The 15,935-nt window shown below is 35.0% G+C and overlaps 2 protein-coding genes across 2 annotated transcripts in view; one reads left to right on the top strand and one right to left on the bottom strand.

The window, feature by feature from the left end:
* The window catches only part of LOC127865107 (protein RD3-like), a 575,560-nt gene that overhangs the window by 357,853 nt on the left and 201,772 nt on the right, over positions 1-15,935 (top strand). The window lies entirely within an intron of this gene.
* Positions 1-15,935, bottom strand: part of LOC127865089 (proton myo-inositol cotransporter-like) — a 91,090-nt gene that overhangs the window by 4,987 nt on the left and 70,168 nt on the right. Inside the window, exons 4-6 of the mRNA XM_052404984.1 lie at positions 12,990-13,101; positions 5,568-5,731; positions 4,729-4,852 (exon numbers count right to left, since the gene is read on the bottom strand). Coding sequence (XP_052260944.1) covers positions 4,729-4,852; positions 5,568-5,731; positions 12,990-13,101 — 400 coding nt within the window. The remainder of the gene's footprint in view (positions 1-4,728; positions 4,853-5,567; positions 5,732-12,989; positions 13,102-15,935) is intronic.

Raw genomic sequence — 15,935 nt, 5'->3', positions numbered from 1 at the left:
AAGAGGGCCAAGATTAAATCTTTACAAAATGTCAAACTTGACCTAGATATTGTCCAGACAAACATCCTGGTCAAGTTTCATCATTATTTCATCTGCGAGTCATGATCAATGTACCTATGAAGTTCATGATCCTAGGCGTAAGCATTCTTGAGTTATCATCCGGAAATCATTTTTCTAAGTTGAGTCACCGTGACCTTGACAGCCATTGTGTGAAAACGTTTTTTGGCACTGTGACCTTGACCTTTGACCTAGTGACCTGATAATCAATAGGGGTCATCTGCGAGTCATAATCAATATACCTATGAAGTTTCATGATCCTAGGCATAAGCGTTCTTGAGTTATCATCCAGAAACCATTTTACTATTTCAGGTCACCGTGACCATGGAATTTGACTTAGTGACCTGAAAATCAATAGGGGTCATCTGCAAGTCTTGATCATTATACCTATGAAGTTTCATGATCCTAGGCATAAGCGTTCTTGAGTTATCATCCGGAAACCATTTTACTATTTTGGGTCATCGTGACCTTGACCTTTGACCTAGTGACCTGAAAATCAATAGGGGTCATCTACAAGTCATGATCAATGTACCTATGAAGTTTCATGATCCCTGGCATTAGCACTCTTGAATTATCATCCGGAAACCATCTGGTGGACGGACAGACATGAGCAAAACAATATTCCCCCTCTTCTTGGAAAGGGGGGGGGGGGCTTAATGAGAAAACTGCCCCACTCCCAGCAGCCATGTTATTCAACTGACCGGAACCATTGTTTAACTCAACTCTCTTATCAAGGAAACAAATGTTCTGAGCAAATTTCATGAAAATTTGGCCAAAAATGTGACTTTTACTGTGTAAACATGTTTTCACTATATACATATAGAGAAAAATGCCCCGCCCACTGGCGGCCATGTTTTTTCACCGATCCCGACCATTTTCAAACTCGTCCGAGATATCAATAAAACCAATGTTTTGACCAACTTTCATGATGATTGGGCAAAAATTGTGACTTTGAGAGTGTTTACAAGGTTTCTCTATAGCCAAATAGGGAAAACTGCCACTATATACATATAGAGAAAAATGCCCCGCCCACTGGCGGCCATTTTTTTTCACCGATCTCGATCATTTTCGAACTCGTCTGAGACATCAATTAAACCAATGTTTTGACCAACTTTCATGATGATTGGGCAAAAATTGTGACTTCTAGAGTGTTTACAAGGTTTCTCTAAAGCCAAATCAGGAAAACTGCCCAGCCCACTGGCGGCCATGTTTTTCAATGGATCGGAACCTTTTTTAAACTCAACCAAGATATCATTAAGACAAACATTTTGACAAAATTACATGAAGATTGGGCATGAAATCTGACTTCTATAGTGTTTTCAAGGTTTTTCTTTTTTTTGACCTAGTGACCTAGTTTTTGACCCGGCACAACCCAGTTTGGAACTCAGCCGAGATTTCATTGGGACAAAGCTTCTGACCAAGTTTCATGAAGATGGAACAAGAAATGTGGCCTCTAGAGTGTTTATGAGCAAATGTTAACGGACCGACGGACGGACATACAACGGAAAAAGACTGGTCACAAAAGCTCACCTGAGCAATCAGGTGAGCTAAAAAACACACACAAAACTAACTGTTTCACTTAAAAACTCACTTGGAAAGAAAAAAAACACAAAATGCGAACTTTAACGCACTTATGCACACTGAAAACACAGATGTTTACTAAAAACACAGAATTAATGCACTTTTAAGTGTGTTAAATGTGTGTTTTGTTAAAAAAGTGAGTTTCAATTCGAGAAGGGTGTTTTACCAAATTTCGGTCCTGTTTTCGATATCTAATGACACTTCGATCATGGGGTTTTACAATCAGATTAACATCATAAAACATGGCAGGTGCATGCCTGAGGGCAACAGACGATTACATTTGCGTTATTGGGAAAATAACCTTGTAAACCGGTATTAAACAATGGTTTCGACCGATAGCATAAGTGTTATGACAATTACCGGGGGAAGTGCCAATTAACAGTTCAATTATTTACCACAATGGTACTCCCCCTTCTCAGTAAAATAACTGTGACAAATACTAAATGCTTCAAAGTGTGATGCACCCTATTGCATGTTTTACGAACAATGGAAGGTGTTAGACAACAACTATCAGAAATGAACAAACAAATAATTTATAGTTTGCTTTTTTATTTCGTTAATAACAGGTTCATACTAGCGAGTATTGGTACATCACATGCTCATCTTTGAACTCGTTGGTCAAATTACAACCTTGAAGTGACTTTCTGTCAAATAAATCAAGCATTTAAAATTATTTAAAATGCAGTGCAAACATATATTACTGTAATTTGTACTATACGGTATGGTATTTTACAAGCGCGTGCTATTACCGGTACGGTAGTCGTTGATACAATTGACGCTATTTTTGGACACTTCAATTTTAGACTCTAAGTTTTTGGACACCTGTATTTTGTGAATATTTTTCATATCTAAACTTTTGGACATGAAAAAAATTAATTATTGTCCGAAAACATAGAGTAATTACGGTAGATGCAATGTCTGATTTTGCAAAACATAAGTGGAATGCCCCACACTGACATCTAGTTTCTTGCAATAAACTTGGATATGGGTCATTCATTGATTAAGCCCTTAAAAGGCAAGGGTCCAGGTCTAATAGTGGTCAGATAGACAAGACCACAAATAAAGAAAACAAGAATATCAGTGAAACTGATGGATGCTCCCCGATGATGCACTTTGTCAATCTATGTGTTAATTGTGTAACCACCTAAAAAAATCTATTATTAGCCTTGGTGACCTTGACCTTGACCCCAATGACCTCAAACCTCATCAAAACGTAGAGGTCCATGCAAGGTACCTACATGCCAAATATGTAATAGATCGGTAAAATATTGAAAGCACTATGAGAAACTGTAACAAAAGTGTGACTGAAAATCTATTATTAGCCTCGGTGACCTTGACCCCAGTGACCTCAAACCTCATCAAAAAGTAGAGGTCCATGCAAAGTACCTACATGCCAAATACTTAAGAGATTGGTAAAATATTGAAGGCACTATGAGAAACTGTAACAAAAGTGTGATGGAAAATTTATTATTAGCCTCTGTGACCTTGACCTTGATCCCAGTGACCTCAAACCTCATCAAAAGGTAGAGGTCCATGCAAGGTACCTACATGCCAAATATGTAAGAGATCAGTAGAATATTGAAGGCGCTATGAGAAACTGTAACAAAAGTGTGACGGAAAATCTATTATTAACCTCGGTGACCTTAACCTTTACCCCAGTGACCTCAAACCTCATCAAAAGGAAGAAGTCCATGCAAGGTACCTACATGCCAAATATGTCAGAGATCGGTAAAATATTGAAGGCGCTATGAGAAACTGTAACAAAAGTGTGATGGAAAATCTATTATTAGCCTCAGTGACCTTGACCTTGATCCCAGTGACCTCAAACCTCATCAAAAGGTAGAGGTCCATGCAAGGTACCTACATGCCAAATATGTAAGAGATCAGTAGAATATTGAAGGCGCTATGAGAAACTGTAACAAAAGTGTGACGGAAAATCTATTATTAACCTCGGTGACCTTAACCTTGACCCCAGTGACCTAAAACCTCATCAAAAGGTAGAAGTCCATGCAAGGTACCTACATGCCAAATATGTCAGAGATCGGTAAAATATTGAAGGCGCTATGAGAAACTGTAACAAGTGTGATGGAAAATCTATTATTAGCCTCAGTGACCTTGACCTTGATCCCAGTGACCTCAAACCTCATCAAAAGGTAGAGGTCCATGCAAGGTACCTACATGCCAAATATGTAAGAGATCAGTAGAATATTGAAGGCGCTATGAGAAACTGTAACAAAAGTGTGACAGGAGAAAGGAAGTGAGGACAGACTGGAAACTATATGCTCCCCGAAAAATTTTGGGGTGCATAATTACTGCAAAATTTCAAATACAATGATAAGGCATTATTTACATTAACAAAAAGGAAAGAACTTTAAAGATTGGACATGTAAGCAAAAAACATGTAACCTGGTACAATTGGTAAAATTGGTAAATATTTGCAGTGGTCACTTATTGGTGCAATGGCGATATAGCAGCAAAAAAAATAAAAACATCTTCAGTTATGTCAAATCTATATCTTCTCCATACTGAATCTAATCAAGCTCGTATTCAGCCTTTAAAAAAAAGATAAATGACACTCCAATCTGGCCTTATTTGATGATGAAATGTAAGAAGGCCAGTAATTGAGGGCTACCAATTTTACCGACTGTTTCCTCCAATCAATGTCAGAACCACCAGGAAGTTTCATCGGTTAATAAGTCGTAATTCATCCTAATGATGTCTATTTTTGCTCTATGAAAATCACCAAGAAAAATCTACAGAATACCAATAAGACACTTGTCTGCAACAATCTGGTTTCATTTTCAAGGAAACACAGCAATGTGTTGATCTTTGAAACCTGATAAAAATTAGTAGAGAAAACTTCTTATTTCCTTAAGGGCAAGCTTGCAATAATTTACCTATATTACTGAAAAAATAAATTATAGACAGCATTTTAGACTATAATACGTTGTTTGATTTCCCAGACTGGAACTATGGATCAAACAACATAATAATTGTTGTATTTTGGAGCGATTTAGCAAAATCATTTCGATGAATGTTTATATAGTGTATTAACTAAAATGTATAGTACTATCCCACTTTTTTCCTTACCTGTAATTAAAGCAAGCTGATGTGAAGTTGGGTGACATGAGGTTGTTGGACAATGGGATGGTGGGAGTGTTCAGGGACGTCACATGGAACCCAACAGACAGGAGCAACAAACTGATGATAACACCTGAAACATTGGGCAGGAACCCTCAAATTGTCTGCAAGGTGAACGAGTTAAGACACAAGAAATGTTTACATTGTTCTTTCGTTTAACTTCAATTAAACATAAAAGTTTAGTATATAAAGGGATATTTTCTAACACCATTAAAGAATCAACGATTACAATAATAACAAATCATACAATCATAACAATTTCTAAGTTTTAGTGTACAATTTTAATATTATTGATTGAGCTAGCCTTTAGGCTTGAAACAGTATGAAAGAATCAATGAGCAAAAATATCATGCGTGCTGAAAGACCAGAGCAAAATATTGAATATAAAAGCAATTTATGTCTCACCAAGGGAAATGATATGCTGCACATTATCAATAATTCTTGCATCAATTTTGCATGAAATATTCACAAGTATATATCTCTGTTTCCATCACAAATCCCACCAGATTAAAAATAAATAAATAAATAATATCTAACATCACTTATTATTTGACATAAAACACAAATGTAATTATTACATCTTACATTGAATAAATATATTTATGTTTCTTGATTGATGGAAATACAGTTTGATTTTATTCATTAGAAATAGTTCCTGCAACTACATCTTACATGTTAAACATAGTGCGTTTAAAGTATTAAAAACTCTTTGTAATTATCAATTAAGGTAGTAATAGTAAACTTTAAATCCAACCTAAAAATATCCATCATTAAGCGGCCCGAGCTACCTGTAAGACTTGCAAGAGTTAGTGGCCTTCGTCCAATCTTCTCCACAAGATACACTCCCATCAGAGTGAACATGAGGTACATAGCTGACGTCATCGCTGATAACCAGATTGCCACCTCATCACTTCTCACGCCAGACATCTTAATTATTGTTGCACTGTAATACCTGCCATGGCAATGTACATCCCTATCATTTTATTTCATGTCCTGTTATTAGTTATTTTGCACTGTTTAACGCAACTGTATACATATGTACATCCTAACATTTTAAAAGGTTAATTGTTACGCAATTTTCCAAATACAAAAAAATCATCAACCTACCTTACATTCTTTTGGGTTATTGCATTATCCAAATTTTAGATTTTTATAATTTCTATAATCATGAGAACCATTTTTTTGTCTATAAAAAATCAACAGAAATAATGTGCATATTCCCTATAAGGCCTTCTATAAACAAACTATTAAGTTTCATCAATCTAGTTTGCCAAAGTATATAATGAGAGAGCTACAAAACCTAATATCAAAAATATTTACACTGGCATTATTCGGCTACAATATGTGACAAAATTATGAAGTTACATATTTGTAAACTGTATGCTATTCTACATGTCCTTACAATATCAAATATTCACTCTTTTGTAAGTAAACAGTCTTTGTAAGGGTGCATCTGTTGTTTCTAGACTCATTAACCTTTTATTAGACACTGGCATTATTATAATTTTTTAAATCGAGACTAAATGCTAGTTTAAAATACTACATGGTAGACAAACGGCTTATAAACCAACTCAATAATATATTGTACTAATAATTCATGAAACTATAACAGTATTACTGTTTACCACTTGTTCATTTGTAATATGCTACAGTTACATTAACTATCCTCTTGACTCTGCAATAATGTTTGTTCTATCAGAAGCAATCTTGACGATGGCAAATTCAACCCAATAACAAAATCTTTAATACTGGTGTGTTTAAAGTTTCTTAAGAAACAATTATCTTCAGTTGTAAAAATCATCAATAATCATGGAGTCTCTAAAACCAAGGACATAAATTAGGTGTCTTTCCAACACAAGTGTCTCTATATCGACTGAACATCACACAAGAGCAATTTCTGTGGCCGCTTTGTTGTCAATCACAAGAACACTGATGTCACTATCGCTAAGCAACAAATGCCACCAGCTACGTTTAAGCATATTTTAAGACCCTTCAAGTTGGTAATTACTGAAGATACCCATTACAGAAAAAGACATCCATAAGGGCCCAATATTAGTACAGTTAATGGATTTCCAAATTGTGCTACGTTTACTTAAATGCCATTCTGCAAATATCAGAATGTCTGAGAAACCATACATGTCTTCTTTAAGAGATTTGCACTGTCATCTCTTAATAAGAATATGAAGGGATGTTGGAAAGCAAATTACAATAATTATTTCAGTCTGAATGTTAGAGTCTCAGTCTGATTTTAGATTTTTTAGAAAAATGTTTGTTTAAAGTTGAAAACATGTTATCATTATTAACTAGATTTTATCACTAACCACAATGCGACTTCGGAAATTACAGGACTTTACAGAGAATAGGTAAGTATTGAACATGGATAGGTTTATTTTGTGAAGCTTAGAACACTTAAATCACAAGCCTTAGAGAAAGATTTAGGGGATTTGTATAATGTTCTCTGCATTCATCAACACAGCCCCATCATTGTTTGCATTGTTAAGTCTTTATTCCTGCATTCAGAGAAGAAAACACCTTTAAACAAAAACAAGTCTTTATTCCTGCATTCAGAGAAGAATTAAACAAAAACTGAAAATATAAAATGATATCATCAAAAAAAGTCATATTAAACTGAAAGTGATTGATGCTTTCAGTACGTTTGAAATGCTTTTGAACAACATGGATGCTAGTTGTCAAACAGGGTGTGATGTTTAGGTTTGTGCATGTGGCTGCTGCAGCACCTATAGGTCACAATATACTTAATATTTTCCGTATAAAATTCAACGTAAAAGCAACAATTTTAAGCAACAAGAGGGCCTGAAAGGCCCAAAGTCGCTCACCTGAGATAACAAGATATTATTGGGACAATTCTTCTGACCAAGTTTTATGAAGACCGCCCCTTGGAAGCCATGTTTTTCAAGTAAACATAATTATTTTCATACTCATTCAAGATATCATTGAGACCAATCTTCTGGCCAAATTTCATGAAGATTGGACAATAAATGGGCCTCTAGAGTGTTAACAAAGTTTTAATATAGCCATATAAGGAATAAAGCACTGGCCCCTGGCGGCCATGTTTTTCAAGCAAAGGGCATCATTTTTTAACTCTCCCAAGATATTATTGGGATGAATCTTCTGACCAAGTTTCATGAAGATTGGACAATAAATGTGGCCTCTAGAGTGTTAACAAGATTTTACTATGGCCATATATACCTAATAAGGAAAAATGCCCTGCCCCTTGACAGCCATGTTTTTCAAGCAAAGATTACCATTTTCAAACTCATCCAAGATATCATTGGGACAAATCTTCTGACCAAGTTTCATGAAGATCAGAAAATAACTGTGGCCTCTAGAGTAATAACAAGGTTTTACTATAGCCATATAAGGAAAAATGCCCCGCCCTCTGGCAGCCATGTTTTTCAACCAACCGGCATCATTTTCGAATTTGTCCTAGATATTATTGGGATTTATCTTCTGACCAAGTTTCATGAAGATCAAACAATAAATTTGGCCTCTAGAGTGTTAACAAGATTTTACTATAGCCATATACAGCCATAGGGAAAAATGCCCCGCCCCTTGGCAGTCATGTTTTTCAAGCAAACGTAACCATTTTCGAACTCAACCGTCATATCTAGAAAACACATGTTCTGACCAAATTTCATGAAGATTGGACCAAAAATGTGACTTCTAGAGTGTTAACATGTTTCCACTAAATACATATAGAGAAAACTGCCCCGCCCCCTGGCGGTCATGTTTTTTCACCGATCTGGACCATTTTCAAACTCGTCCGAGATATCAATAAAAGCAATGTTTCAACCAAGTTTCATGATGATTAGGCAAAAATTGTGACTTCTAGAGTGTTCACAAGGTTTCTCTATAGCCATATAAGGAATACTGCCCCACCCCCTGGCGGCAATGTTTTTCAACGGACTGCAACCATTTTTAAACTCAACCAACATATCATTTAGACAAACATTTTGACAAAGTTACATGAAGATTTGGCAACAAATGTGACTTCAACAGTGTTCACAAGGTTTTTCTTTTTTTTACCTAGTGACCTAGTTTTTGACCCATCATGACCCAGTTTCGAACTAAGGCGAGGTACAAGGTGCCTGTACCATGTGACTTTTTTGGCTAGGTGTGGGACAATCGGATGTCAACAAACCATCGCTTCAGGTAACGTTTTTGATAATTTCTTTATTAATTCAAAACCATTTTCAAACTGAGGAGCTGCGCCATGAGCGCATGATACGCCCGTCGTTCGCCAATGAAGTAGTAAGGTAATAAATAACCCTTTGAATCATTTTTTTACTTCAGTTTATTTGTATTTGAATACATGGTTTATTTTATAAGTACATGAGCATGGAGCGCCGTCTCCTTGACATTCATACCATATCTTTTTTTGAGTATATGTATGCATTTCTTTAGAGGATATGGAGTTGAAGTAAACCTGTTATAGATATTTTGACCAATAATAAAAGAGAAATGTAGATGGGTAAGTGGTAGTGTACAATCGGAATAGAAAAAAGCTCACCTTGTTCAATTTTTCAGGGATACTAAAAAAAAAAGTGCATCGTTGCTGAAAATGATATCTGAAACTGTTGACTCATATTTTGTGCATTTTAAATTGTGCAAGGCTGCTGTTTGCATCCTGAACTAGTGTTAGACGCTCTGAGCCAGGTTTTGTGTGTCTTTTGTGTTTTTTACACATATGTTGACATGTCTATCCAATCTATATTAGTGTATTTTAACACTATATAGCAGCCTTCCGTGGAAGGCAAAACCTATGACACATGTTAAGTATATTCGTCTATTATGTCTTTATTTTCGCTTTCGCTTTAAGATATATCCTCGGCGAATAAGTTACACTGAACAAAATATGATTTTAATTATTATTTCAATGTGATTATTCTCATTAGGAATTAACAATTATTTATCATCTACATAGTTAGTTATACTTATCTTTGTAAATAATCTAACTGAATGTATTGAGTTGTTTCATTTATGATCTCATGTGTGTGTATATACTTTATTGTACTTCCTTGCTTGTATTATATGTTATGCTCTCCGTGAATGGAGGAAAATAAAAGTCTATCTATCTATCTGTCATAACTCTGGAACGACAATTCAGAATTCCGTCAAAAACGAAAGGGGATCAGGGTTTATCAATATTAAGATTGTGTTAAAATTTGAAGAAAATCTGTCAAAGGATATTTGACGTAGCGTACGACATTAACAGACGGACGGACGGACGGACGGACAGACGGACGGACGGACAGACGGACGGACGGACGGACAGACGCAGGGTATACCATAATACGTCCCGTCATAGACGGGCGTATAAAAACAAAGACGAGAGCCCGATCATTGTCAAAATACATAACTGTGTTAAGTTTGCGCAAAATTAATTTAGTATTTAGTATATAGTGCTACCGCGTGTTTGAAAAGACACGAATTGAAATGCTGTGTGTGATATATTTTTTATTCAATCAACAAAAACATTCATTATAATATTGTCGAAGGTTTAAAAAATAGGGCTGACATTGTAATTCTTCATAGAGAAGCTACATACATTGTATGTTTGCACAAATACTTCTGATTCGGAGTATGTGCTTAAAAATGCAATAATGCTATGTGTAGGACACGTTTTTGAAATTCTATGTGTGGTATACAAACTAAACTAGAGAATCGAAAGATTGGCATAAACATCAATAATATTTTCAGTATGTCTAAATAACAAAAGTTGGTCAATAAAACATTGTTGGTACTGTTTTGCGTGCTTAAAATATGATTATCACGACGTTCATGTTTCTCAAAATTATCATGATTGTCGATAATTCATATTCATATTTTTTACTTGTAGAATGCCATTTGTTTGGGAACAGTGTGTATTTTGTTCTTTTCAGGGAGATTAAAGTATTTTTGGAAGCACCTTCAAGAGACGTACTGATATCTTGATCAATGAAAAGTTGTCATATATAGTTAATGTTCAAAAATTTAAAAGACTGTTTGTTTTGTTACCAGATAATGCAAGTATTGCAGTGGAGAAAGCAATCAAAGTAAACATTAAATACACATTTGAAAATTCAACAAATTGAACAACATGTATTGTTTATTACTTGGTGCGGTGGTAACAAGATCTTGCAGCCCCTTTCATGACCGGGTCGAATGAGTATTTTCATTAAACATCTTACACTATTTTCAGTTATTCAGATTTCATTTGAAATTGAGTTCATGAAGTTTTAATACAATTAAATATGTTTAAGCTAAGACTTTTTTGCGATGATCATTAACTTTGTTACGTGTTAATTAGATCATTTATATGTTTGTATAGCAAGATTTGTTACTTTGTGAATACTGATGTACTTCTTTATGTACTTGGTGCTTTAATTTCTATTGTAACAAATTGTGCATGCTGGTTATAAAGCAATGTTATTATTAATGAAGTTTTTATTTTGATATACTTAAGATATTTATATGGAGATGATATTGAAAACTAAATAAACTTAATAGACCACAAACAATCATCATTGGATTTATAGTGTTATTTGTTATGAAACAATTGTTTTATTAACATATATACTCAGATTTTATATTCATTTAATCAATTTTATTAATAACATAGATACAAAACACATTAATATACTCAAATATTAATACATAAACTTTGTTTTGATTATGCCAAAATACATATTAAATGGTATGTTGCATAGTTAGTTGAAATAGCTTTCCGTAAACATCACAGAATGAAGCTTGGTCCGTCTCTGTCACTGTGGTTTTGATAATTAACTTGCCGCATAACACCTTCCGTGTGGTTTGATGGTGTTCATCTAATTTTAACACAGCTTCGCGCCTTAAAGTGTTACAAATCCTTCGACTAATCCTTGTCAAGTCTGAAAAACAACAGAAGTAAATCCCATTTTAAAGCAAGTACTTTTACTTTCTTTGTCATTCATTTATAAAAAAAGGACCGAATTTAATAATCAGGCAGAAATATCAATAATGATGTTTATTTTAAGACAATAAGTAAAAAAAAGAAAATATTATAGTTCAACATAATGTGTTTGTTAAAAAAGACCATTGGTTGGATAACAATTACGCAGTGTTTTTTATTTAAAATTTATGTTCAATGAAACATAAATTTTTTAAACATTACACAATTACTTCAGTATTCCATCATGTAACATTTGGTTAATTTGATATATTTTCAGTACAGACTGAAGTATATGTTTTAGATTCTTACAAAACGGTGTTCAGGTTATATGCAGAACTGACGGGAAAATTCTTGCATACCACACATTGCATTTCAAAAATGTGTCCCACACATGGTATTATTGCATTTTTATACACAGACTCCGAATCAGATGTATATGCGCAAACATACAATATATGTAGCTTCTTTTTGAAGAATTACAATGTCCGCCCTATTTTTTAAACCTTCAACAATATTAAAATGAACGTTTTTGTTGATTGAATAACAAATATACCACACATAGCATTTCACTTTGTGTGTTTTCAAACACGCGGTTGCACTTTTTGGAAAAAATACTTAATCAATTTTGCGCAAACTTAACACATTTGTGTATTTTGACAATGACCGGGCTTTCGTCTTTGTTTTTTTTTTAAATGGTTTTGAATTAATGAAGAAATTATCAGAAACGTACCTGAAGCGATGGTTTGTTGACATCCGATTGTCCCACACAGAAAAAGTCGAAAAAGTCACGTGGTACAGGTACCTTGAGGTATCAATGGGACAAATGTTCTGACCAAGTTTCATGAAGATCGGACAATAAATGTGGCAATTAAAGTGTTCACAAGGCAAAATGTTGACAACGCACGACGCATGACAGACAAAAGGCGATCACAAAAGCTCACCATGAGCACGTTGTGCTCAGGTGAGCTAAAAATAAATGCAACATTTTGCATATAGAGACTCCCATTCACATACCTTTTGTTAAGCTGAATCGATTTAAGTTATAAAAAAAGATGTCATTTACAAACCATTAAGGAACTGGACACAAATCAAAATCCACTGTTTTTGTGTCTTCTTCTAATTGGCCATTTTGTAGTGGAATGTAACCTTACCATATGAACATCTCCAAAATATAAAAGAAGATCAACAGCCTTAAGTGTAAAACATGCCTTCCAGTAAAATATGATGATTACTTTAGAGAGTACAGCATGACTCAATAATTAAGTTTAATGTAACGTACATGACAGCATTGATACCGGCCAGCTGCTGTGTCATCTGCAGGAAGCAACCGATAATGAGGGCCCGCCTGATGGGTGGGTACTTGAACATTTGTAGAACCACCGGCAGCTTGTCTGGAATACAGCAAACAGTGTTACAGCCCTAGATGGTAACAGTAGAGTAAGAAACCAACATTTTTGCTATTGTAACCGCTTCTTTTTCCCTTTAATACTTCTTGTTCAGAGGATTTTTCCTCAGAAAATCAAGGGGCTCACAACAAATTAGAGAGGCCAAAGTCTAGTGGGACACCTCTAATTTCAATTTACAAAATTTAGACTTTGTTGCCAAAGAGGGATCATTTACTACTGTTCTTACTGATTTCATAGACAGAAAATTGTTAGCAACCTCTTTACTGCATGCTATGTGGCTGTTTATTGATGCAGAAAAGAGATATTGACATTTTAGTGTAATGTTGTCCACACTTGGCCTGTCACACAACAGATTATATTTCATGTGCATTCCATTGGAATTAAAGCTTCTAGATGCTTTTCCAATTTATTTCACTTGTTAAATTAGTTGTTTCTTTGCAATAAAATAATCCATAACAAGAGGGCAATGATGGCCCTGAATCGCTCACCTGACTAACCTTGCTACATCAACTTAAATTCTATCAGACCCATATACAATCCCAAGAAAGATTTCATTAATTAATACATTCTGACAAAATGTCATTAAGATGTGATGAAAACTGTGACCTCTTTCATCTGCACAAGGTTTTACTAGAATTGGCCCGGTGACCTAATTTTTGACCCCAGATGACCCATATACGATCCAAAATCAGATATTATCAAGATAAACATTCTGACCATACTTCATTAAGATCAGATGAAAACTATGACCTCTGTTGTCTACATAAGGTTTTTCTTTGATTTAACCTAGTGACCTAGTTTTTGACCCCAGATGACCAAAATACAATCCCAACCCAGATTTCATCAAGATTAACATTCTGGCCAAATTTAATTAAGTTTGGATGAAAACTGTGACCTCTACTGTCTACAAAAGTTTTTTTTAATTCGACCTAGTGACCTAGTTTTTAACCCTAGATGACCCAAATTCAATCCCAACACAGATTTCAACAAGACAAACATTCTGACAATATTTCATTAAGATCTGATGAAAACTGTGACCTCTATTGTCTACACAAGGGTTTTCTATGATTTGACCTAGTGACCTAGTTTCTGACCCCAGATAACCCAAATACAATCCCAATCCAGATTTTATCAAGATAAACATTCTGACTAAATTTTATAAAGATTGGATGAAAACTGTGACCTCTATTGTCTACACAAGGTTTTTCTATTATTTGACCTAGTGACCTAGTTTTTAACCCCAGATGACCCAAATACAATCCCAACCCAGATGTCATCAAGATAAACATTCTGACCAAAATTCATAAAGATTGGATGAAAACTGTGACCTCTATTGTCTACATAGGGTTTTTCTTATATTTGACCTATTGACCTAGTTTTTGACCCCAGGTGACCCAAATACAATCCCAATCCAGATTTCATCAAGATAAACATTCCGATCAAATTTTATAAAGATTAGATGAAAACTGTGACCTCTATTGCCCACACAAGGGTTTTCTAATATCTGACCTAGTGACCTAGTTTTTGACCCCAGATGACGTTAATACAATCCCAACCCAGATTTCTTCAAGACAAACATTCTGACCAAATTTCATAAAGATTGGATGAAAACTGTGACCTCTATTGTCTACACAAGGTTTTTCTATTATTTGACCTAGTGACCTAGTTTTTAACCCCAGATGACCCAAATACAATCCCAACCCAGATGTCATCAAGATAAACATTCTGACCAAAATTCATAAAGATTGGATGAAAACTGTGACCTCTATTGTCTACATAGGGTTTTTCTTATATTTGACCTATTGACCTAGTTTTTGACCCCAGGTGACCCAAATACAATCCCAATCCAGATTTCATCAAGATAAACATTCCGATCAAATTTTATAAAGATTAGATGAAAACTGTGACCTCTATTGCCCACACAAGGGTTTTCTAATATCTGACCTAGTGACCTAGTTTTTGACCCCAGATGACGTAAATACAATCCCAACCCAGATTTCTTCAAGACAAACATTCTAACCAAATTTCATAAAGATTGGATGAAAACTGTGACCTCTATTGTCTACACAAGGTTTTTCTATTATTGACCTAGTGACCTAGTTTTTTACCCAAGATGACCCAAACACAATCCAAACCCAGATTTAATCAAGATAATCATTCTCACCAAATTTCATAAAGATTGGATGAAAACTGCGACCTCTATTGTCTATACAAGGTTTTTCTATTATTTGACCAAGTTTTTGACCTAGTGACTTAGTTTTTGACCCCAGATGACCCAAATACAATCCCAACCCAGATTCCATCCAGATTAACATTCTGACCAAATTTCATAAAGATTGGATGAAAACTGCGACCTCTATTGTCTACACAAAGTTTTTATATTATTTGACCTTGTTTTTGACCTAGTCCCCTAGTTTTTGACCTCAGATGACCCAAATACAATCCCAAGCCAGATTCATCAAGATAAACATTCTGACCAAATTTGATAAAGATTGGATGAAAACTGCGGCCCCTAAAGTCTACACAAGGTTTTTCAACTATTTGACCTAGTTTTTGACCTAGTGACCTAGTTTTTGACCCCAGATGACCCAAATACAATCCCAACCCAGATTTCATCAAGATAAACATTCTGACCAAATTTCATAAAGATTGGATGAAAACTGTGACCTCTACTGTCTACACAAGCAAATTGTTGACGGACGCACACACGCATGCACACACGCACGCACGCACATATGGACACCAAACATCACACAGTCACATCAGCTCACCATGTCACTTCGTGACAGGTGAGCTAAAAAACGTGACCTGTTTCTTTA

The sequence above is a fragment of the Dreissena polymorpha genome, chromosome 1 (assembly GCF_020536995.1).
Source record: "Dreissena polymorpha isolate Duluth1 chromosome 1, UMN_Dpol_1.0, whole genome shotgun sequence".
Classification (NCBI taxonomy): Eukaryota; Metazoa; Mollusca; class Bivalvia; order Myida; family Dreissenidae; genus Dreissena; species Dreissena polymorpha.
The sequence above is the reverse complement of the archived record's forward strand: the minus strand, read 5'-3'. Positions and strand labels throughout refer to the sequence as shown.